The following is a 25,797-nucleotide window of genomic DNA, read 5'->3' on the forward strand; positions in this document are numbered from 1 at the left end:
GGGCGTGGTCTTCTTTCTGAAAATAGACAATGTTTTTGGATCTCCTTTGTCATAACTGGTATGCCATTAACGCTATGGCATACACATAACCTTTAACAAAACACATAACATTTATATTATAATATTTGCATTATTATATCATTTATATAAAATTTTATATCTTAGATATTGTTTATATCCCGGTACAATCTGAAATTTTCATATATACCCAAATCAGTTAAAATACCCGTTTCGGCATATCTCCTGATCTACCTCTTCACAGTTGAAGTCGAAACAGCAAGTCGGTCTGGTGATGGCACGCACCGTAAGGCCTTCTTCTCGGAGGGCAACTATTTGGCCGCGAGTAGTTAAGCGCTGTTGTGTCGTGTTCATGGTGACAGAAGTAATGCCTACTGTTGATCCTGTATTCACAACAACACTTCGGTCAAGCTCTTATTGGTTGATGAGACCATGCCAAGTGATACGTGATTGGTGGGCGTAAAACCTGATGCTGACGTCATAAATATGATAGGTAACTAATGAAAATGTTGTTACCTAACGATGAGTGTTTCACGCCCCTATTGCTACCTGAAGTCCTGTTTTAACCTGGTTCTATTCAAATGAGTCTTGAGGGACACCGTAGTATGGTACTTAACGGGTGGTGTGGCGGTAAAATTAACTACCAATAAAATTAATTTATAATATCGGAATTAGTTAATTTTACCGCCACACCACCCCGTTAAGTACTGTACTGCGGTGTACCCCAGGACTCATTTAGTTTAAAGCTCGAGTCGAAACATGACGACCCTCTTCAAGGGACGATGTTGTTTAATAATACGTGCGAGAGTCTTTTGTCGAACAATTGTCGATTTTTAGTTCGACAAAGGGGAACCAGATATTAAACTCCATACATCAGCTGCCACTTGGATACTTCATTTTCCCAATAGCACACATTTCACATATAATTTGTGTTATAATTGCCATAATTGCGAATGTACTTTATTTACACACACACACTGACTGAGAACTATAATATACGAAGATACAATGTGGTGACTGTCAAATGAGTCTATTACAGTGTCTGCTCTCTAACTTACGTCAAAAGATATTATGTAATGCTCACATTGTAAAGACAATTAATTCCTTCATGAAACACTCAAGATTAAATGTGGTACATACTGTATATTCTTGAAATTTGATGTGAGAATCTCGTGGCAGCCCTGGTTGTAGTTGCGTTGCCAATTCATTGATAAAATTTCTTCATTATTTAAGCAAATATACGAATATTTGGAAACTTGTCATGATCTTAAATAACGATGAATAATTTATTATTGTAAAAATGCTACTTTTGGATTGTTTAATATTTATCCTGACAGTGATACAGCCGAAAGTAAATCCACCAATCATTATCCCCATTACATACAGCCTTCCTTCCTTCCTTCAAGTATTGCCAGGTAAAATTGCGAGCACAAGACCCAGAGTGGGGTCGGTGCATCTTTGGCTGACTGTCCATTGAAATCCCCTAGGTAGAGGATCTCAGTGTTTGGGTGAGTGGATAGTAACAACTCTTGACAAGAATTGAGATAGTAAAAGAGTTCCAAAAAGTTGGTAGAGTTGGGAGAACAGTATAGGAAACAAAGGAAAATAGTCATAGTTGGTAAAGATATTTTGAGCCAGATGACGTGATAAAGAAAAGATTCAAGATCCGTGAGTCGAGCTATAGGTGTACATGTGTTGCAGTAGGCGCATACACCTTAAACAAATTCACGCCTAGGGCCGGCCATCCTCGATTTCAAGGGGAATCCATTATTATTAATTATTAGTCTTGGTCATTATATTTCTTGATGTATAATGTTTCTGTTAACTTGTTAACTATCCGCTTTGTTGTGAGGATAGTCACTTATATGCTTGTTGATTGTTGTTGTAAGTAGCAGGGATCTTATGATTTTGGTTTATTTGTTGTGACGCTATTATACACATTTATACAGTAAATAAATATTTATGGACAGAGCTGTAGCTGTGAGCTCGGATCCAGAGACCGTAAAGACCTGCTCTTTTAATGACAAGTCTGCAGTCTCTCTTCTGTGTATGTCAGAGTTGGGCGCCTGTGAGGCTGATCAGCATTGACTTTCTTAACCCTATCCTGTGGTGTATTGTTTTTTACCTTATAAATATGATGAGGCAGAATGTATAAGAATGTTGGTATAATACCATGGTGCTATACATACATTATTTCGCTATAACAAGGCTGCCTCTGGGTGTAGCCTTAGTCCTTAACTATAAATAGGGGATTAAAACTTAAGAACAAAAAATAAGGTAGTGGCTATTTAGGCGGGAATTCCAGGCCGGGAATTTCCGGCTAAGTAGCCACTTATAAAAAAATTTAATCTTAAAATGTAATCTCTTCTCACAGGGTAATGAACAATTGTAATATCTTCACAGAGTAATTTTTAAAATCTGTCCCGCAAAGAATCTATATTTTTGGTTTTCCTTTAACTTTTACATGAAAATTTTGTTATTGTTGTTCGGCTCCAGGTTTGGGTCCGTAAGGTGATGTAGAAAATGACAACTCTTTATGGCCTTAATGGATGGTTCGTAACCTCTGATAAACATTGTTATTTCATGAATTTGTTTCTCTTGTCCTTACTTAATTCGTATTGTATACCACACGTTACGACTCCCCACCTACACTTACTATGAGTAAATCTGTCTCATGTGTAAAGTCCATTTATTTTGCTCACAGATTGTCATAACCGAATCTCTCAATGAAGAAAACTGGTTGCTTGTCGTTAATTAATAAAACAATTTCCTTCAGTAAATAAATATCAAACACACAACCTTCAGTTGGGAGTGTTACGTAAGTCATCGCCTTACAGACTGGTGATGAAAGTAACGCTTTTGTGTTTGTGGAGGAACTAAAATATTCAGGCTTAATTAACTTCCTTGTGTGTTAGTTGTGGAGATCGTACGTCCGCTCTGGATGATAGAATTGTATATTGTTGACGTTATTTTCGTTTATCTTTTGTCTTTTTTGCCTAACATAATTATCATATGGCTTATTGTGTACTTAATTCTGTTTACTCATTAGTTTGTATTTTTGAGAGAAGCTCATCAGACTGGTGGTAGCTGCGACTCGCAATGACTTATATCTGCCCTGCCAGATACAGTCATCAAGGACAGAGAGGATCAAACAAAAATATAGAAAGGGTGGGGGGATAGAGGAGGATTTCTGATAATATAAAATAACTATAAATGGACGGGAAGGATCAGATTAACGATGGTCTTTCCTGTAGGACATCGAGGTGTCATAACCTTCCTGGACGACATTTTTACGGAAAGGTCAACCTGTGCGTCACGGCAGGCAAGAACGAACACCGGAGGGAAAGGTCACAAGGAATTAAAGCTTTGTTTAAGATTAAACTTTTACAGGGTGTTTTTTCTGACCTTTACATGTTGTAGTTCCACCGTGGGTGTAAGTTGACGTTGGCAACCAGGCCCTGGAAATCTTGTCCTAACCCCTTGATTACAAAAGAGCTAAACCTCTGCAATGGTTAACTTGCCGTCTTCAGTGGGTTAAGTCGTTGTCCTCAATGTGTTAAACCATCTTTCTCAGGGTTAAACCTTAGTTGTCATTTAGTTAAACCTTCATGTTTAAATGGTTAGACTCCCGTCTTCAAAGAGTTAGAAAAAAATAGTTTCTCTACTACTTTTCATTGTGATTTGGTCTTACATATAATTAAATTATTTCAAGTCATTCAGCCTACCATACAGCCATACAGCCTACCATACAGCCATACAGCCTACCATACAGCCATACAGCCCACCATACAGCCATACAGCCTACCATACAGCCATACAGCCTACCATACAGCCATACAGCCTACCATACAGCCATACAGCCTACCATACAGCCAATACAGCCTACCATACAGCCATACAGCCCACCATACAGCCATACAGCCTACCATACAGCCATACAGCCTACCATACAGCCATACAGCCTACCATACAGCCATACAGCCAAACTGGAATAATTAAAAGTATATCAAAATTATTTCAGATAATAGCAGCCTTATCATTATTATTTTGTATATTGTCCACTTTAAATTATGTGTCAAGACTCCATGAATATAATATTGTGTTGTTCAGTACATTAAGTTCACTTTATTGCTCCATACTAATAAGATTGTGTTCCTTACTCCTATAGCTGCTAGTGGTGGCGTGAGGCGAGAACGTGACCAACATTTCCATCATGGTGAGTTAACAAACTAATTAATGCTTTTTATTAATTATTATACAGTTATCATCCCCTTCTTTCACCTCTAATTATGTAGGATTTTTTATTATAAGCTAATGGTAGACCCTGCTGCCATATGGCATCACAAAAATTGTGACCAAGTCCCAGGTTGCTGATCTGACTTTATGCCTCATTTGCACACAATTGCAGGGTCTCAATTGTTTCTCTTACTTTGACAACACATCATACTGTACATACATCATTTCTCACTATTGATTTTTTGTGTTCATTTATTATATTATATTATATTATATTATATTATATTATATTTGTATTTAATATTTATTTATTTATTATTATTATTATTATTATTATTATTATTATTATTATTATTATTATTATTATTATTATTATTATTATTACTATTATTATTATTATTATTATTTTTATATTATATTATATTTTATTTAATATTTAAAAAATTTTATTATTATTATTATTATTATTATTATATTATATTATATTTTATTTAACATTTAAAAAGAATATATTTATTATTATTATATTATTATTATTATTATTATTATTATTATTATTATTATTATTATTATTATTATTATTATTATTTCGTCCCCAGGCCCTGATGTGAGTCATTGACCTGTGCCCTCGTGGGCTAATCCCGGTAAAAAAAAATAAGGATGACCTCGTGTTTGTTAATGTGTGGAGTGATGAGTAATTTTGCTTTAGATTATACAGTAAATTACATGTTTTGCCGTTAATGATATACTGGTTTTTTAAGCTGTTAATTGCATTTATAAATTATTCAGGGAAGTACGGTATTATTGTTCCTGTAATATACTATACCCACGTTGTCTACGCTATTTGGATAACATCGGAATATGTTGTCATTATGAGCAATATTAACTCGTGAAATTATCCTAACTAAACTATAATTTTAAGGTCACGTAACTGTCGCTAAGAAGATCGATCAAGTCCGCTCCACATTGTTCGATGAAATTTGAAGAAGATACTGTATAGCGGACACTTAACGTGTTGTTTTGTGTTTTTCCAAAGTTTTCTGTTTACCTGATTAATTGGTGTCTAAAACTCTTGTATCCACCATCAAACTCCCAAAATTGTCGGCAACGTCTTGAACCCGTTAGTTGTGCAGATTTAATACCCCTGACAGGTGTCTGGGTCTCCATATTGTAACATTACAAACAGCGGATTTGATTGTGTTTTAAATATCACACAACCTAACTCATAAGGTGTTCGTCTTTTTCTTCTGTTCGAAAACTGGCTGTGAATCTTCTTGGTTGTGTTGTGTTGTCATTTGTGTTGTTATTTGTGTTGTTACTTGAGTTGTGTTGTCACTTGAGTTGTGTTGTCACTTGTATTGAGTTGTTGTCATTTGAGTTGAATTGTGTTGTCACTCGTGTTAAGTTCTGTTGTGATCACTTGTGCTGTGTTGTCACTTTTGTTGAATTATATTGTCACTTGTGTTGTTATGTTGTCACTTGTGTTGTTGTGTTGTCACTCGTGTTGTGTTGTCACTTGTGTTGTGTTGTCCCTTGTGTTGAGTTGTCACTTGTGTTGTGTTGTCACTTGTGTTATGTTGTGTTATGTTGTCACTTGTGTTGAGTTGTGTTGTCACTTGTGTTGAGTTGTTGTCACTTGTATTGTGTTGTCACTTGTGTTGAGTTGTCACTTGTGTTGTGTTGTCACTTGTGTGGTGTTGTGCTGTCACTTGTGTTAAGTTGTGTTGTCACTTGTGTTGTGTTGAGTTAATAATAATAATAATAATAATTAACGGTTTATTGAAAAATTTGCAGCCCGAAGGCTGAAAATATACATTGGACATAAATGACTTATTACATACATTGGTGGTTTAACGGCTTCATTAGAGAAAGGTGAAGGAACATACAGTGAACATACAGATTAATGTTTACAAACATAGATCATGTGAGCTGAGGTGTTGAAGAACAGACACGTAGTGTAGTAACTCCCCACAGATGGCGTTATGAGGCACGTGGGTTACTAGTCTCACAGGTGGTGTTTGAGGGGCTTGACGTGGTGTAGTAATTCCTCACAGATGGTGTTACGGGGCCTGATGATGTAGTAGTTCCCCACAGATGGTGTATGAGGGGCCTGATGATGTAGTAATTTCACAGATGGTGTATGAGGCCTGATGATGTAGTAATTCCTCACAGATGGTGTTATGAGGGGTCAGGTGTTCCTCACAGATGATGTATGAGGCCTGATGATGTAGTACCCTCACAGATGGTGTTACGAAGGGCCTGATGATGTAGTAGTTCCCTCACAGATGGTGTATGAGGGGCCTGATGATGTAGTAATTCCCTCACAGATGGTGTTACGAAGGGCCTGATGATGTAGTAATTCCCTCACAGATGGTGTTATGAGGGGCATCACGTGGTGTAGTAATCACAGATCCCTTCACAGATGGTGTTATGAGGGGCCTGATGTGGTGTAGTAATTCCCTCACAGATGGTGTTATGAGGGGCCTGATGCGATGTAGTAATTCCCTCACAGATGGTGTATGAGGGCATATGGTGTAGTAATTCCCTCACAGATGGTGTTATGAGGGACTGACGTGGTGTAGTACTTCCCTCACAGATGGTGTTATGAGGGGCCATGTGGTGTAGTAATTCCCTCACAGATGGTGTTATGAGGGGCATCACGTGGTGTAGTAATCCTCCCATATGGTGTTAGGAGGAACTCACGTGTAGTAGTTCCTCAGATGGTGTTATGAGGGACCTGGCGTGGTGTAGTAATTCCCTCGCAGATGGTGTTATGAGGGCCTCACGTGGTGTAGTAATTACCTCACAGATGGTGTTATGAGGGGCCTCACGTGGTGTAGTAATTACCTCACAGATGGTGTTATGAGGGGCCTCACGTGGTGTAGTAACTCCCTCACAGATGGTGTTATGAGGGGCATCACGTGGTGTAGTAATTCCCTCACAGATGGTGTTATGAGGGACCTCACGTGGTGTAGTAATTCCCTCACAGATGGTGTTATGAGGGGACCTCACGTGGTGTAGTAACCTCACAGATGGTGTTATGAGGGGCCTGATGTGGTGGTAGTAATTCCCTCACAGATGGTGTTATGATCCTCACAGATGGTACGTGGCGTGGTGTAGTAATTCCCTCACAGATGGTGTTATGAGGGGCCTCACGTGGTGTAGTAATTCCCTCACAGATGGTGTTATGAGGGACCTCACGTGGTGTAGTAATTACCTCACAGATGGTGTTATGAGGGGCCTCACGTGGTGTAGTAATTACCTCACAGATGGTGTTATGAGGGGCCTCACGTGGTGTAGTAATTCCCTCACAGATGGTGTTATGAGGGGCCTGATGTGGTGTAGTAATTCCCTCACAGATGGTGTTATGAGGGGCCTGATGTGGTGTAGTAATTCCCTCACAGATGGTGTTATGAGGGGCATGGTGTAGTACACAGATGGTGTTATGAGGGGCCTGATGTGGTGTAGTAATTCCCTCACAGATGGTGTTATGAGGGGCCTGATGTGGTGTAGTAATTCCCTCACAGATGGTGTATGAGGGGCCTGATGTGGTGTAGTAATTCCCTCACAGATGGTGTTATGAGGGGCCTGATGTGGTGTAGTAATTCCCTCACAGATGGTGTTATGAGGGGCCTGATGTGGTGTAGTAATTCCCTCACAGATGGTGTTATGAGGGGCCTGATGTGGTGTAGTAATTCCCTCACAGATGGTGTTATGAGGGACCTCACGTGGTGTAGTAATTGTGCTGTCACTTGTGTTGTCACTTGTGTCGTCACTAGTGTTGAGTTGTGTTGTCACTTGTGTTGTCAATTGTGTTGTGCTGTCACTTGTGCTGTGTTGTGCTGTCACTTGTGTTGAATTGTGTTGTTGTGTTGTCACTTGTGTGTTGTGTTGTCTCTTGTATATTGTGTTGTCACTTGTGTTGAGTTGTGTTCTCACTTGTGATATGTGTTGTCACCTGTGTGTTGTGTTGTCACTTGTGTTGTGTTGTAATTTGTGTGTTGTGTTGTCATTCATGTGTTGTGTTGTCACTTGTGTTGAGTTGTGTTGTCACTTGTGTTGGTTATGTTGTTACTTGTGTTGTCACTTGTGTTGAGTTGTATTGTCACTTGTGTTGTGTTGTCACTTGAGTTGTGTTGAGCTGTGTTGTCACTTGTATTGAGTTGTGTTGTCACTAGAGTTGTGTTGTCACTTGTGTTTTGTGTTTTCACTTGTGTGTTGTGTTGTCTCTTGTATATTTTGTTGTCACTTGTGTTGTGTTGTTTTGTCACTTGTGTCGAGTTGTGTTGTCAGTTGTGTTGGTTATGTTGTTACTTGTGTTGTCACTTGCATTGAGTTGTGTTGCATCTTGTGTATTGTGTTGTCACTTGTGTTGTGTTGACAATTGTGTGTTGTTTTGTCACTTGTATATTGTGTTGTCACTTGTGTTTGAGTTGTGTTGTCACTTGTGTTGTGTTGTAATTTGTGTCTTGTGTTGTCATTTATGTGTTGTGTTGTCACTTGTGTGTTGTGTTTTCACTTGTGTTGTGTTGTAATTTGTGTGTTGTGTTTTCATTCATGTGTTGTGTTGTCACTTGTGTTGAGTTGTGTTGTCACTTGTGTTGTGTTGTAATTTGTGTCTTGTGTTGTCATTTATGTGTTGTGTTGTCACTTGTGTTGAGTTGTTTTGTCACTTGTGTTGAGTTGTGTTGTCACTTGTGTTGGTTATGTTGTTACTTGTGTTGTCACTTGTGTTGAGTTGTATTGTCACTTGTGTTGTGTTGTCACTTGAGTTGTGTTGTCACTTGTGTTGAGTTGCGTTGTCACTTGTGTTTTGTGTTGTCACTTGTGTTTTGTGTTGCCACTTGTGTGTTGTGTTGCCTCTTGTATATTGTGTTGTCACTTGTGTTGAGTTTTGTTGCCACTTGTGTGTTGTGCTATCATATGTGTGTTGTTTTGTCATTTGTGTGTTGTGTTGTCACTTGGGTTGAGTTGTTTTGTCACTTGCGTCGAGTTGTGTTGTCAGTTGTGTTGGTTATGTTGTTACTTGTGTTGTCACTTGCATTGAGTTGTGTTGCCTCTTGTATATTGTGTTGTCACTTGTGTTGAGTTGTGTTGCCACTTGTGTGTTGTGCTATCATATGTGTGTTGTTTTGTCATTTGTGTGTTGTGTTGTCACTTGTGTTGAGTTGTTTTGTCACTTGTGTTGAGTTGTTTTGTCACTTGCGTCGAGTTGTGTTGTCAGTTGTGTATTGTGTTGTCACTTGTGTTGTGTTGAAACTTGTGATGAATTGTGTTGTCACTTTTGTGTTGTGTTGTCTCTTGTATATTGTGTTGTCACTTGTGTTGAGTTGTGTTGTCACTTGTGTGTTGTGCTGTTATTTGTGTGTTGTTTTGTCATTTGTGTTGAGTTGTTTTCACTTGTGTTGAGTTGTGTTGTCAGTTGTGTTGGTTATGTTGTTACTTGTGTTGTCACTTGCGTTGAATTGTGTTGTCACTTGCGTTGTGTTGTCACTTGAGTTGTGTTGTCACTTGTGTTGAGTTGTGTTGTCACTTGTGTTGAGTTGTGTTGTCACTTGTGTTGCGTTGTGTTGTCACTGCTGTTGAGTTGTGTCGTCATTTGTGTGTTGTGTTGTCATTTGTGTGTTGTATTGTCACTTGGGTGTTGTGTTGTCACTCGTATGTTGTGCTGTCATCTGTGTGTTGTGCTGTCATCCTGTGTGTTGTGTTGTCACTTGTGTGTTGTGCTGTCATTTGTGTGTTGTGTTGGTTCTTGTGTATTGTGTTGTCACTTGTGTTGTGTTGACATTTGCACTGCCCGGGACCACCATCATCTCGTGCTCATAGTGAACGAGATAATTTACAACAGGTGCCTCGTGAGGCAGGTGAGAGGGTGTGTCGGCCAACTAGGGATTATAGCACAGATTGGTTTCACTGTTTGTTGTCATCATTGAGAGTGGAGGTGAGGGGCGTGTTACTGTGAGGCTGCTGGATAAATTATTTTGTTGCCTTGTGTGTGATCGAGATTTTCCACAATATCTTCACCAGATGATTGACGGAGGATGCCACTTGACATTTAGAAGCGTCTTGTAGTGTTTTGCGATGACTGAGTTGGTGATGATGGTCTTTGTAGGTCATATATTTATTGTGTGTTTTACAGATGCTGCAGACGGGATGATGGCACCTTCCTGTGTGGTGGTGGTGATGGTGGTGTTGGCGGCCATGATGGTGATGATGGTAGATGCGCAGGTGAAGATGATGGGACGGGGTCGTCGCCCCCAGGAGTCCCCAGACCCCACCACCAATGTGCGTCGTCTGCTGGGTGGTGGTCGGAGGGTACGGTCCCTGGAAGATGAGCGGGTTGCAAGTAGTGTGGTGGTGACGGACCCGACGCCTCTGCTGCTGGCCGAGGTTTTGCGGGAGTTGGGTGGTGACGCCCTTGGTCCATGTCACGTTCTGCTTTACTACGACCCTAAGGCAGCGTCCCCAGATGAGTTAGCCAGTCTGCGCAGCGCCCTGGACGCTCCCATCATCCTGGTAGATGTGAGCAAGCTGAAGTTCCCTCTTATAACTAAGGTGAGGCGGCGGGTGCCCCTCCTCGACCTCCTCTCCCATCGGCCTGACAATCGGTGTCGGCTGCTAGTGGCGTGGTCATCCAGCAACTACCAGCGCGGCCTTCTCCTGATGGCTCGGGCAGAACCGGGCGTCCTGGGCTTCAGGGACATCCTAGTCCTCCCTGTCACTGACCAGCGCCTCGACCGCTTCATGCCGCAATTAAGACGTCGAATTCTGGTGAAGAGGCTGAGGTCACACAGGGGGCGAGGACGACGAGACTTGAGTCCCGCCAGGTTCCTGGTGGAGGGTGCGTGTGAGGTGTGCCCCAAATACTCCTTGACCCGTCTGGGGGAGTGGAAATACCCTGGGGGCTGGAAGTGGGGAGGAGCAACAACGCATGGCCAGGGACTCTCAGGAGGTGCTCTTACTGTGTCCTACACGCCCTCCGTCCCTAATATATTCCCGGTGGATGATGGGGATGGTAAGCTGCGTCTAGAAGGCGTAGAACTGAGACTGCTGCAATATGCAGCTCAGGCCCTGAACTTCAGCTACCGTCTGGTAGTGCCAGCTGACGGGGAGTGGGGCCGCCCTCTTAACGGCACATGGACGGGCAAAGTCGGCGAAATTGTTCGTGGGCGGGCAGACATTGCTGTAGGTGGTCTGGTGTACACAGAAGAGAGAGCTTCGGTCACTGAATACTCCATCTTGTTTCATAATGAGTTGTGGGGCATCGTGTGCCCCCTGTCGGTACGCCTGCCAATGTGGCCATTCATCATGTTTCCCTTCAGGACAGACACGGCTCCTTCAGTCTTCACTGTGTTGGTGCTGCTCTACGTGATGACTCTTGTGGTGCCGCGAGGCCCCAGAGACCCACAACTGGAAAGTGTAGTTAGGGTTGTGGGTGTTGGTGTGTCCATCTACCTCCGCCTCATGGCCTGCATCTACTTCTGGAACATCTACTACTACCTTCTCAAACCAAAATATGAGCCGCCGGTGGACACGTCGACTGCGCTGCTACAATCAAACTATGACTGGGGTGTTGTGACTGGCACCACTGTAACGAAAGTGCTCGGCTCCTCACGAAATCCCGCTCACAGGCTCCTTACAGGAAAGGCTAAACCTCTCATCTCCATTACTGAAGGCTTCCAGCGCCTCCGTGAAGATGGTTTATGTCTGTTGGGAGTTCCCAAGAGGTACGCTCGAGCCACCATCGCCATGCGTCACACCACCGAGTGCGGAGAACCAGGCCTGCAGGTAACCACCGAGGACCTTAACTCTGTGTTGGGTGGGTGGGTACTGCCCCGGGGGTCTCCTCTCATCCCACACATCAATTCCATCATCTTCCGCCTACAGACTTTTGGGCTACTAGAACACTGGCGGCGGGAGTTTCACGAGTTGCTCATCACCCGCGGCCCCCGAGACTTGCCGTGCCTCAACCCTCCTCTCGCCGCCCTCAACATCCTTGATCTGAGACTGGCAGTCCTCCTACTGTTTTGTGGCTGGGGTCTGGCCTTCCTCGTGTTCGTAGGGGAGCTCTTCGCTTATGCCATCTACTCGGGCGGCGTCAAGATGGTGCAAATCAACGACGACGTCCAATCCGTCACATCCACACCTCCCAGCAGCGGGAGACGCAGTAGTCTCCGTCAGTGGCTGAGAACACTTGTGTCCCCGATTCCTTCTATAAATATCAGTGCCAAAGAAGCATCTTTTCGAAGTCAACTAAATACCATCCTTAAAGAAATCTGGGGTTTTGATTTGAAATGAGAAAAAGCCCCAGAGGCGAAGGTCGCCTGGCCCTCGCCTCTGGGGCTCTCCAGGGGTCGTCACACCCCGCCTCTGGGGCTCTCCAGGGGTCGTCACACCCCGCCTCTGGGGCTCTCCAGGGGTCGTCACACCCCGTTTCTCCCTCCTCCAGCCTCACACCGGCCTTCACCTGATGCTACTGAAGTAGCCGTCCACCCGTCACAGGAGGTGGATATTCCTGCCCTACACAAGTCAGAAGGCACCATGGGGTCGGTGTTCATGGTAGTGTCGCCCAGGGCTCCCACACGTCCCGGCAACAGCTCCACCACCGTCCAGCCTCACCGCAGCTCCATGTTCGCCGCTCCGCTGCCTCAAGGTACTACTCCCCTCCCCAGGCACGCCTCACTGCCGTCCCAGCCAGTAGACAGTTCCCCCAGCATCCCCATCTACTACCCGGACAAGCCCACGTCACCAGCCCAGACCCCCCCAACCCTGACCTTCAGGCGACGTCAGGACCTGCCCGCCGCTGCCATAAAATACATGGCTGACGACGCAGAATACTACAGTGCTGACGAGGACCCAAACTGACTAGACGATGCGTGACACTGGGTAGGTGATCCAGCCTAGTCCAAGATAACTAATCTTACCGTGTTGCCTCATGTTATTGACACTTGGGTGACGCATCAACCATTTTTCTACACATTTATTTGTTGAGGCTTTGTTTGTCCAATCACTTACTGACTTCAGCTGAGTCTTAATGTATAAAGACGCACCGAGATAGAGTACAGTACTTTGACAGCTGAGTAAACTCACGCACCAAATTATACCACCATCCTCTTCCCCTGTATCCAGACAACACCGTGTTATACCTTCATGTAACTTGTGTATGTTGTGTTTGGTGTACTTGTAACACCCTATTTGTGAATCAAGTGTATAGTTCAGTGAACAAGTGTTCCATTTGAAGACAACAGGGTTAAACGATTTTATTCAATGGGTTAAAATATCGTCTTCAAAGAGTGAAGGCAATATTTTATCTCTTCAAATTGAACGTTATCCTAATAGACCCTCCATACATTTTAAGGGGGGTTGATAAAAACAGCTTAATCAGATCCCAGACAAATTATTCCAATCGTTTGTTGCACCCCCCCCACCCCTTCCACGAATAAGTCGCAAATAAGAGAAAAGATTTACATACATGAAAGCTAAATAATGACCCTATATAGAGTATAATAGCCGGCGATGTATCTCCAGGCTTTGTGTGTAATAATTAATAATAATAATAATAATAATAATAATAATTAACGGTTTATTGAAAGAGCATGGCAGCCGCAAGGCTGAAAATATGCAGTTACATAATTGGGGAATGGGTCTCTTGATTCACAAATAATATACAAGTAACATAAGTGATACAAATATGATATATAATAACTAGGTGGGGAGAAGCTCAAACTACAGGGCATTTCAACATAGTGACAGTGCAAAAAGTAAGATTGACTGGGAGTCAATACACTGGTTGATTACAAGTTATTGATAATTTTTACAATAGTTGGGACTGGGCTGTTCTTATAGCAATCAGTTCATGCTCTGGTGGGCTGGATGTGGTTGTGGTGTTGAACAGCAATTCTCGGGCGAGGAATCTCAGGTGGTAGTAGGAGCCGGTGTCGAGGATGGTGCAGAAGCTTCTCACCAAATTTGCAGATGAGGTCATGGTGATGGTCAGTGAGAGCCGAGAGGGTTAGCGTGTTGAGCGCTTCTTGATAATGTGGAGTAGGAAGGGGAGAGAATAATTTTGCATGCCCTCTTTTGCACTTTTTCTAGGTGTTTACATTGTGTGACAGTTAGGGAGGAAGACCAGGTAGGGGAGGCATAGGTGAGCTTGGGAAGTATGAATGTTGAGCAAACAGTGAGGAGCTTGGGTGCAGGAACTCCGAGGGACTTGAGTCGGCGGAGGAGGTGGAGACGGAAACTGGAGGATTTGACAACTTCACTGACGTGTGGTTTCCAATTTAGTTTATTGTCTATGGTGACGCCGAGGAGCTTAGTGAAATCTACAACCTGGAGTGTGTTGGGACCTAAAGTAATGGAAGGGGGCAGGACAACGTCGAAGGAGTGGTTGATGTGCATAACCATGGTCTTGGTATGGTTGATGGTGACGTGGTTGTTGGTGGCCCAGTTTTGGAGACTGTTCAATAAATCCAGAAGGGCGGTATAGTCGGAAGCAGAATTGTTGACGCTGATCCCAATGGTGGAGTCGTCAACATATTTCCAGCAAGCAGGGGTTTCTCTTAGGGCATCATTGATAAGCATAAGGAAGCCTTGGGGGACGCCACAGGTGAGTGACTGAAAGGTGGAGACAGCCCCTCGGAAGTGTACAGCTTGGTGTCGGTTACTGAGGAAGTCTGTAAGCCATGGTATAAGACTTATTCGAAACCCGAGGTCGATAGCTTTGTTGATGAAAAAATTGTGGTCGGCTAGGTCGAATGCCTTAGTGAAGTCAATGAAGGTGACAGCTACAGACGTTTTTCGTTTCTCCAGATGGCGGTATATGTAATCGAGAAAGCTGACAAGACAGTGAGTGGTGGAGGGAGTTTTCATATTACCAAATTGCTGAGGATCTACGGCTCCTGCAATATCAGCATAAGCCCAGTCGAACACAAAACTTTCACAGATTAGGCTGGGTATTGGGTGATTGCAATGGGTCATAGCTGATTTAAGGATTGTGGGCTGGTTGACTTGGGCACTGGTGACACATAAGAAGTCTTCCAGTCAGCTGGGCATCTGGCTTGACTGAGAGAAGCATTGGATGATGGAGCAGAGGGACTTAGCAAGCTCCGGGGAGAACTCCTTGAAGAGTTTCATTGGTAAGTCAATGGAGGTGGTGGAGCGTTTTAACTTTTGTTTGTTCAGACGTTTTGCTACTTCAAATTCTTCTACTAAGTCAGTGGGAAAGGGGGCTGGTAGGTAAGCAGCGAGATTGGTTGTGTCAAGCCGGGGGAGCGTCTGGCATATAGTAGCGAAATGGATGTTTGATTGCTCAGCTGCGTCAGCATTAGTGAGATGGCTAAGGAGGGGGAGGAGGTGTGTCTTATTGTTTAGTCCACAGAGTTCTTTAAGCTTACCATACCACTGACTGATGTTGGTCTGCTTCAGGTGTTGCAATTTGGTTGGGTAGTGAGACTTCTTTGCAGTGCGTATTTCGCGGATGACTCGGTTGCGAAGGGACCTGTCGCGGATGTGGTCATTGAGATAAAAGGCTATGTGTCTCTGTTGCATAAGTCTTTTGATCCGAGGTGTGATCCAGGGCAAATCAGCTGGGTGAGATCTGACGGACTTCTCGGGGAAGATATGGTGGTGAGCTTCCGTGGTGGTGTTGGTGTAATTTATCCATTTGGTGTCCACGTCATCCACACTAAGTACTTCTGCTGGGACTTGAACATCCAGGCGTGATGGGCGTAGGTCATCTTGACAGAAGAGGGCAACGCCCCCTCCGCGTCTATGTGAACGAAGGTGATGAAAGAGTTGATATCCCTCAATATGACACGTTTCAGGCACAATTTGCCAAGCCTCACATATGGCAACGACGCTAGCTGCTGCTGACCTGACTGTAGTTGCCAGCTCGTCAAATTTGTTAGCTAGGGAAGTGACGTTGGAGTGCAGTAAAGATGGGAGATCATACCATATCCGTGGAACTTCAGTGTAATGGTACGGTCTGTCAGGGGTGGGTGTCTCTGATTTCCTAGTGGAGGTTACGGTCCTAATGGACTTATGTTTATGACTCCCGTGTCTACGGCTGCGCTCATGGAATATGTTCAGTGACTTGAGTAGCGCGATAACACTGCCATCAGGATAACAATTCCCACACTTCAGAAGGTACAGAGAGCGTCGGGAGTAAGTGATTGGTGGCCATCTGTTGATATCTGTTGCTGTGGGCGGACGGAAGTGTTTGTCCCCGGTGGCCATAAACTCACTGGCGGCACTTTGAGGGCCATTGACACTGTAAACAGTATCCACGATATATGTAAACGTCTATGATTTTTGGGGCATAAAAGAGCACACAAATCAGCGGGAATATATTATTGACTCTATCAAGACTGATGTGTGCCCCACCGTCCTCCATCACGGGAGTGTATTAAGGTATAAATGTTTGAGTGTGTGTGTGTGTGAGTGTGTGTGTGTGTGTGTGTGTGCAAGGTGGAGGGCCTGCCAGTACTCATAAATACGTAAATACATACACACACACACACACACACACACACACACACACTCAAACATTTATACCTTAATACACTCCCGTGATGGAGGACGGTGGGGCACACATCAGTCTTGATAGAGTCAATAATATATTCCCGCTGATTTGTGTGCTCTTTTATGCCCCAAAAATCATAGAAGAAAATAGATTCACTTTTCAGATATTTTACATAAAGTTCTTAACCTTAATTTTTAACCTAACCTAATCAAACCTAACCTAACGTAACCTCACCTAACCTAACCTAACTTAACCTAACCTCACCTGATTTAGCCTAACCTAACCTAGCCTAACCTAACATATCTTAACTAGACCTACAGTATTCTAGCCTGACCTAATTTCACCTACCCAAAACTAACTTATCCTAATGTAACACAGCCAAACCTAACTTAACCTAACCTAACTTCACCTAACCAAAAGACCTAATATAACTTAAATTTGCCTGACCTAATGAAACCTAACCAAATAACCTAACATATTCTTATATACCCTAACTTAATCAAATCTAACCTAAAATTACCTAATCTAGCCTAACTTAACCTAATTTAACCTAACCGCCTAACCTGCCCTTATATACCCTTACTTAACCTAACAGACCCTATAAACTAACCCGCCCTTAAATACCGTAATTTAAAATAGTGTAACCTAACCTAACATTCAGTTTATACCAAATGTGACAGCCGGAGTGGAAAAGGAGGAAAATACTTATTCTCAAAATACTAAAAATAGGATTGATTAATTTTCCCCACATTTGTATCTTACACAAACGTTCTGTTGCCATATTCTATCTAGACGTTCCTCTCTCACACACCCTAATGATTCCAGTAAGTTCAGTAACACACTCAATATCACTATCAGACCATTTTTGTAACTATCGCACAACATGTTGTCACTATCATATACCATATTGTCACTATCACACACCATATTGACACTATCACCCATATTGTTACTATCACACATTCATGGTCATTATATACATCATATTGTCACTATCACACATTCATAGTCATTATTGTACATCATATTTTTACTATCACACACTCTATTGTCACTATCACCATATTGTCACTATCAGACCATATTATCACTGCCATACCATATTGTCACTATCAGATCATATTGTCACAATCACACACCATATAGACACTATCACACCATATTGACATTATCACTCATATTGTCACTATCACACACCATATTGTGACCATCAGACCATATTATCACTGCCATACCATATTGTCACTGCCACACACCATGTTATCGTTATCACACGATGTAACTATTACATGATATCGTTAGTATCACACACCATATTGTCACTATCACACACCATAGTCACTATCATACACCATATAGTCACTCTCATGCACAATATCGTCACTGTCTTATCATATTGTCACAATTACACCATATTGTCAACCACACACCATATTATCAACCACACCATATTGTCACTATCACATCTTATTGTCACTATCACCACATATTTTCACTATAACACATTATAGTGTCACTCACACACCACATTGTTACTATCGCACACTGTATTGTCGCTATCACTACCATGCCATATTGTCACTATCACATCATATTGTTACCACACTCCATATTGTCACAATCAGGCATTATATTGTCAATATCACACACCATATTCTCACTATCGTTCATCATATGGTCATTATTTCCACCATATTGTCACTATTACATACCACAACCACATTGTCCCTATCGCACATCATATGGTTATTATTTACATCATAGTGTCACTATCACATACCATTTTGTCACCATCGCACATCATATGGTCATTATTTCCACCATATTGTCACTATTACATACCACAACCACATTGTCCCTATCGCACATCATATGGTTATTATTTACATCATAGTGTCACTATCACATACCATTTTGTCACCATCGCACATCATATGGTCATTATTTACATCATATTGTCACTATCACATACCACATTGTCACTATCGCACACCATAGATATTATAACACCAAATTGTTACTATTAATCACTGTCACGTGCCTGTAGAGCTCGAGAACTCTCATAGCGTGAGGCACATGTGTTCACGCCTACATTTCATATAAGCTATTAATAAATTGTTAATTGTACTTATTATATTATTATTGTTCTTAGTTACTTAGGTTAATTGTATATTTATGTATGTAATTTATATGCATCATTGTCTTACTCTGTTAAGTCAACTCAAGAGTAATATTAATTAATTATATAAAATATCCAGCAAATGTCTAGATCACGTGAGATGAGACGCGCTTCTCAGCGGCGTACCCACGCCACGCCAGTAGCGAAAAGCCGTGGCATAGGTTAGACGTGTCCATTCGTTCTCTAGCCTTGACCCTTGTCTAGTGCTTTATCCAGCCTTCTGCAATGCCCTAGGGGTATCAGGTATTAGTGACACGTTTAGTTAGGCCTAGGAAGGGATCCTGGTGGTAAGGAATCTCCTGTTTGGTAGGGATAATCATTTTGTAGTGATTGTTGTATATATATATTTCGTATGTCTTGTGTAATATAGTAATGTTAAGTAATATTTGTTTGGTCTAACTCCTTACAGTATATTTTCGCCCTTCCGGCATCACTCTTATTTTATTATACAATTACTTATTCCCTTAAATTCATGTTTGCTAATCATTACTCCCTTTAAAACATAAATTGAATTAATTAATTATCTTCCCTTTTGTGATTCACTTATTTCAACTGTTCTTACTTTTTCAAGTACATTTAGTTGAGTAGGTTTTTGGTGAGGATAATTATTGCCGTGTTCCCTGTTTGTACCTTTATTTGTTAATAACTTGGGGTAGGATTCACTCCCCAAGTATAAAGGATATTGGGATCGCGACAATCACCATATTTGTTACTAGTCAAAGTACCCGACTCCAAACCGTTTGCAGTAATCTACTCTTTTACAGCATATTTCTCTTTTATCTCTGAGCTTTTCATCATGCCAATAATCTTTGAGAGCTAAAAATTTTATCGTATTAAAAACAGATTAATATTGAGCTAAAATCAATTACTCCCTTTGTATTTCTTAATCAAAGCGCTGAGATCCCATAACTTCTTTTTACACAATTTATTCCAGTGTTTTATCTTTTTAATTTTTCAGAATATTATTATTGTTCAGCATATGTAAATTGTGGTTAAAAATAAAGTACATAGCTTCAGCATTTTTATTTTGTGACAACTTTTCTTAGTTTGCTCTTATTTCTAAATATCAGGTATTGAATACTGTAGAATATGATTTTAATGGAAAAATCCCAATTATGGATAAAGACTATTAGCCTACATATCGAAAACTAGCAGGATAGGTAGGCCTGTTGTTGCAATTGTTTTCATAGGCATCTCTTATATCTTAACGTGTTTGTACTGTCCATTCGTAAAGATAAGTTCTTTTAGAAAACTGATGAATCAAAATGAGATACTTCAACGTTATATCTGGGTAGAGAATTTCGGGTGATAGGAGAGAGAAATCCTTCCTGACTACGTGCAGAAAGAGGGAGGGGTATATTTAATATGCCAAATCTTAAAAAAGTAACACCCAAGGGCACATCTCCAAGGTCATCTCAGCATACATACTTGCACAGTTTCAAGTACTGTATATAGTTTTATCGTCTTGAGCTACAGCGCTCACACACACATTATTTATACACACACAGGGTCTTTAATTTTATTATAGCTGATATTTCTGATATTTGTCTATCAATTTCCTTGGATAAAAATTCCCTAACTGTCGTGAATGAAGCCTTTTTTTCTTTGATTAAATCAGCATTGTTGCCTTTCACTCTTTAGGGAAGGAAGGCTTATTTAATAATATAACAAGGGAGTGAGAGAGCCTGCGGGTAGTGACATGTTTAACAGAGTCCAGGAAGAAAGACATTATTTGATAGTGCAGAGCAACATAAATTTGATAGGTTCAGTGTAACACGTTAACCTGATTAAGCTGAACTTGTGAATGACCTTTAAAATGTTATGCTATTTATGGTCATCTCCTCCGCGTCTTCCTAGAACTGCTGATGTAATAGTTGAGTGTTGCTTATACAAACACTCGCTCTCAGGTAACAGCCAATAACAATAACTTAATTAAGTGATTATTTGATATATTGTACTGTAGAGTCGAGTATTTATGGTGTAATGTCGTTCAAGATACGTGAGAAGGTGTTATGTAGTCTATTTTATATGTGAGTATCTTTTAAGTTCATTTGGACAAGTGGGTGCATTTTAGTTAATTGAAATACGAGAATATGTCTTTTAAAATGCTGTTACGTCAGTCTCTGTTTTAATACACTATACATACGTGAGTAAGTGTTTTGGTTGATTTTAAGTTCATTCTACAATATACGGGAATATCTGATTTAGTTCATTCAAAGTACGTTAATATTCTTTTAGTTCATTTAGAATACATTGATATCTGTTTTCGTTCATTCTAAATACAGTATATGAATAAAAGCTTTAGTTCATCTGCGGTACATAAATGTATTTTGCCGTATAATGGAAGGTATGAATACTGTTTCTTATTTATTTAAATCGTTTTCTTTGGTACCAAATATTAGATGAGAGAAAATACAAATATTTTATTAAGGGGGTACTTATGAATATTTAAAGACGGAGTTGCGGGAGTATTTTTACATCGTCTGTTCTGTTTCTTGCTGTTCGACACACCCGTCATTCATCCACGTGTCCCACAAACACGTCAGTCATCCACCTGTTCCACACACCCATCATTCATCCACTTGTTCCACACACCTATCAATCATCCATCTGTTCCACACACCCGTCATCCACCAGCTCTACACACCTGTCATCCACCAACTCCACACACCTGTCATTCACCTGTTCCACACTCGTCATCCACCTGTTACACACATCCGTCATCCACCTGTTACACACATTCGTCATCCACCTGTTACACACACATCCGTCATCCACCTGTTCCATACACCCGTCAGTCATCCACCCGTTCCACACAACCGTCATCCACCTATGCCATACACGTCATCCACCTGTTCCACACATCCATCAGTCATCCACCTATTCCACACACCCGTCAGTCATCCACCTGTTCCACACACCCGTCAGTCATTCACCTGTTCCAGACACCCCTCAGTCATCCATCTGTTTCCCACACTCGTCATATACTGCCCATTCTGGGGTCACTAATCCTAAGGGGATAACTTAAATCTACTCTTAATTTTAAGGTCGCTGCCACCAGACCCCATGGACAGTATGTAGATAGGCATTGGTGTGGGTTTTTCATTGACCAAATCGAGAGTGGGAAGACTTAACTAATTTATTTCTTATAAAAACATATTGCATCCAATCACAATACAAAAAGAGTTGGGCTTCATCAGAAGAACCATTATTATGCTCATTACACTTCACATCAACATACGTCCTTCATCAAATAACTACTATTGACCTCCTTACCTCGGTCATTCCTTCTTACCATAACACCCAACACATCAGACTGCACCACCTATTAGAGTATAGCATCACATGTTATATTATAGCACCACATCTCAGGTACACTCCACACCTACAAGTATGGAACTCCTCGGTATTCTTCAGGTACACATACTAGGTACCTCGTTCACACTCTACTCTTGCGGAGTAGATGGGATACTTCCCAGGTAATCATACCAGTACTGGTTCCACGCCTGGTATCCTTAGGTCACTCCACGTGGCGACCGCGAAACTTCTCAAACACACAATTATGTTCTACTAAAATACGCTCATCCTTCCTTGCTACGAATACTTTGACATTTCAAACTCAAAGATTCAAAACTCTTCCTCCAACTCGCTCCATTTCTCTTTGACATAGCTCAAAGACCTACAACTCTCAGAACCAAATCAAACATACCCGACCTCTGTGACATCCAATCTCGATAAAATCGACCTAACTCAAGACTGAAACCAATCAACCTATATCTCATTCTCGTCTCCGTTCATAATTTGACAAAAAAGCTCAAATCTGTCTCCTGCTATTACTAAAAACTCTCCTACGATACGCTCATCCTTCCTTACTACAAATACTTTGACATTTCAAGCTCAAAGATTCAAAACCCTTCCTCCAACTCGCTCCGTTCCTCTTTGACATAGCTCAAAGACTTTACCTTCATCTTCCTCCAAACAACCCTACGACTAGCTACATTTCCATTTTTTCACCTTCTCTGTTACTTTGATCGTGTGTTGCCTGTGCGTCCGTCCACCTGCGCTTCTCGGCTTGCGCCGCCGCCGTGGCGGGGCGGTTCTTCCTCCGCTTTGCCAACACTGCCTAAGCTAAGACGACAACCAGAGCACCCGCGTTGGCCCTTTGCTTGCCCGGTCCTGCTCCCGCCCTCCCTCTGCCTCGTCCTGATTATGATTGTTACACCTACCGGGCACATTGCCTACCCCCTCACGCAAGCGGTGTTTAGCCACTGCACCTGTTCTCTCCTTCAAAAACTCACTTCTATCCTCCCTTTATCCTTCCCCTGAACCTCTTTCCCCCCTGTCACTAGCTTTTATGTATGTATGTATTCTGTAAAGTATTTGTCAAGTTACCGCAGTGCGCGGACATGACATCAGACGAACGAAGGACACACAATACTGTATTTGAGAAAGGGTGTTCTAAAAAAATCTGCCATAAGGAGGATATTTTCTTAACTCCATTATGATTAAAAAAATCATTGCAATGGAAAATTGAAATCCTCTATTGGTAAACCTGTTCTTCCACGAGAATTAGTGTATTCACAGTTGGTATATCGGAGCTTAAAAATGGTAAACAAACCAACGCTTTTACCACATTTACACGTTTTTTGTAGACTATTACGATAATATATAGAAACTTGTTGGGTTAATTTTCCTTTTATGCTCACTTCGGTGTTCATGTACAAGTTTAGCATAAAAATATTGGTAAATATTTGGCAGGAGACTTTTCCCGATTTCCAAGATGAAACCGCATTTTTCAATGGTGATAATCATTTAGTGAATTTTTTGAAGGCGGGGTACTCTCAAAAAGAACCTAAGTGTGTGGAGCACAGCAATTTCTGAGAGTACAGACTCCGATTAGGATATGCGCCGGTCAAACCATGGCAAACGATCTCGGTAAGTCTCGTTTTTATCAAACAGGGAAGTACTACCGCCTAGGAAGATGTTGGAAGTATGTGTTGTCTAATGGGAGACCCTGCTGCCATATGGCATCACAAAATTGTGACCTAATCCCAGGATGCTGAGTTGACTGACTTTCTGTCTCATTTACACAAGTGTCAGGCCCCATTGTTTCTCTGACTTTGACAACACAATATAAATATTGTTTCTCGCTCTTAATCTGTTTTATTTTTTCCATTTCTGTATTTATTTCTCGTGATTTTTTTCCTCCCCTTCCCCAGGCCCCGATGTGGGTCGGTGACCTGTGCCTGGGTGAGCTAACCCCCATTAATAATAATAATAATAATAATAATAATAATAATAATAATAATAATATTAATAATAATATTAATAATAATAATAATAATAATAATAATAATAATAATAATAATAATAATAATAATAATAATAATAATAATAATAATAATAATAATAATAATAATAATAATAATAATAACGCAATATGACATGCTGGTAATCTAAAAAATCAGCCGAAACTCCACCTACCATATTACAGGTATCTGCTCTTACTACAGGTCTCCATGTGACATCAATCTACACCTAGCTGCCAGTTCACCACAGAAGTACCACAGGTCACCAGGTACATTGACAGCCAAGACTTCAGGTTACCAGGTCCAGCATCAGCCAGGACTTCATCAGGTCCGGTGTCAGCCAGAACTTCAGGTCACCAAGTTCAGTAAACAAAAGCAGTGACGTCTTGTGCCTAGTGACTGTTTGACTCACAGTGAAATTATGCAATATTTAACATGTGCCACTTAACTACTACCAAGGTAAATGCATCATGGGAGAGACGTTTGATATTGTGTCAAGGAGCATAACAGTGACAGCCTGTTTGGGGCAGTACGGTTGAGCATTAACAAAGGGAGTAATAAATACTTAAGATGTCATATTAGAGGGATGGTTAGCTAACATAAAATCAAATAATCATGCGGGAAAGTTAACGAGTTCATACAAGTCAGTCTTATAAAGTTGACTTATTATCAAAACCTTAAAGACCAAGGTTAGTTGACGAGTAATTTTCTAAGTTGTCCTTGAAAGTGCTGTCGGTATGTGACATATTTTCCTCCACCATATAAAACGAAAACAAAAAACAATGAATTTTTATCTTTAACTGCAATATATAAATTCACTCGTATTTTAATCAAAGTTTATTTACTTTGGGATGGGCCTTTTTATGTGTTTATGAGTACCTATCATGACGTAACGACAAACCAAAGTGCTGTAGTTTTTAAGATGATTTTTTTTTTTGCAAAATAAATCTGAAAATTTGTTTTATTGAAATAAACAAAAAACTTTAAAAATATCTGGGATTGACCATAAGTTGTCTTACTCCTGTTTTTGGTTTACATTGTTTCTTGTTTCTTTTGCTTGGCTACTGAGCGCCTTGCTGACCATGATGAAATCAGTAATTACATTTCACTTCTTGAAATTCAGTAAAAGATCAATAATATTTTAGTTTTATACATCATTTATTTTACTTCATCCTTTCATATCATTCCTAACCCTTAATGAAAGTTGAGAGGTAGATGTCAGGAATTCTGGAATAGTAGTTTATGCTTATATAAATTATTAGTGAAAGAACTGCAAACCCCGTGGTAATGCGCGAAGTAGAAATACGAGGCCCTACTGCACCGCAGTCAACAAGCGCGTAGTCCATGCTCTAATTCAATGGCGGGCCCTGGTATAAGAAAATAACTAAGGTATTGTAGTAGATTTAAACCATGTTACTAACCGTTAATTAACGACTGTGGTTGTCGAATGCTGTCCTAGTAATATTATGCTATAACTAGAGGATTCTTTTATACCACCTTAAAATGTAATGGCCAAAACAATATCCAAACTA

The 25,797-nt window shown here is 41.1% G+C and overlaps 1 protein-coding gene across 3 annotated transcripts in view; it reads left to right on the forward strand.

The window, feature by feature from the left end:
- Nucleotides 1–25,417, forward strand: part of LOC121872941 — a 37,693-nt gene extending 12,276 nt beyond the window's left edge. Inside the window, exons 2-5 of one of the 3 annotated variants that reach the window (XM_042376082.1) lie at nt 4,187–4,234; nt 10,394–13,140; nt 24,176–24,206; nt 24,470–25,417. In XM_042376082.1, coding sequence (XP_042232016.1) covers nt 10,408–12,552 — 2,145 coding nt within the window. In that variant the 5' untranslated portion in view covers nt 4,187–4,234; nt 10,394–10,407 and the 3' untranslated portion in view covers nt 12,553–13,140; nt 24,176–24,206; nt 24,470–25,417. The remainder of the gene's footprint in view (nt 1–4,186; nt 4,235–10,393; nt 13,141–24,175; nt 24,207–24,469) is intronic. The other 2 variants (XM_042376080.1, XM_042376081.1) reach the window with 2 other exon arrangements.
- The last annotated feature ends 380 nt before the right edge of the window (nt 25,418–25,797 follow it).

This window comes from Homarus americanus, unplaced genomic scaffold (assembly GCF_018991925.1).
Source record: "Homarus americanus isolate GMGI-L3 unplaced genomic scaffold, GMGI_Hamer_2.0 scaffold11022, whole genome shotgun sequence".
NCBI lineage: Eukaryota > Metazoa > Arthropoda > Malacostraca > Decapoda > Nephropidae > Homarus > Homarus americanus.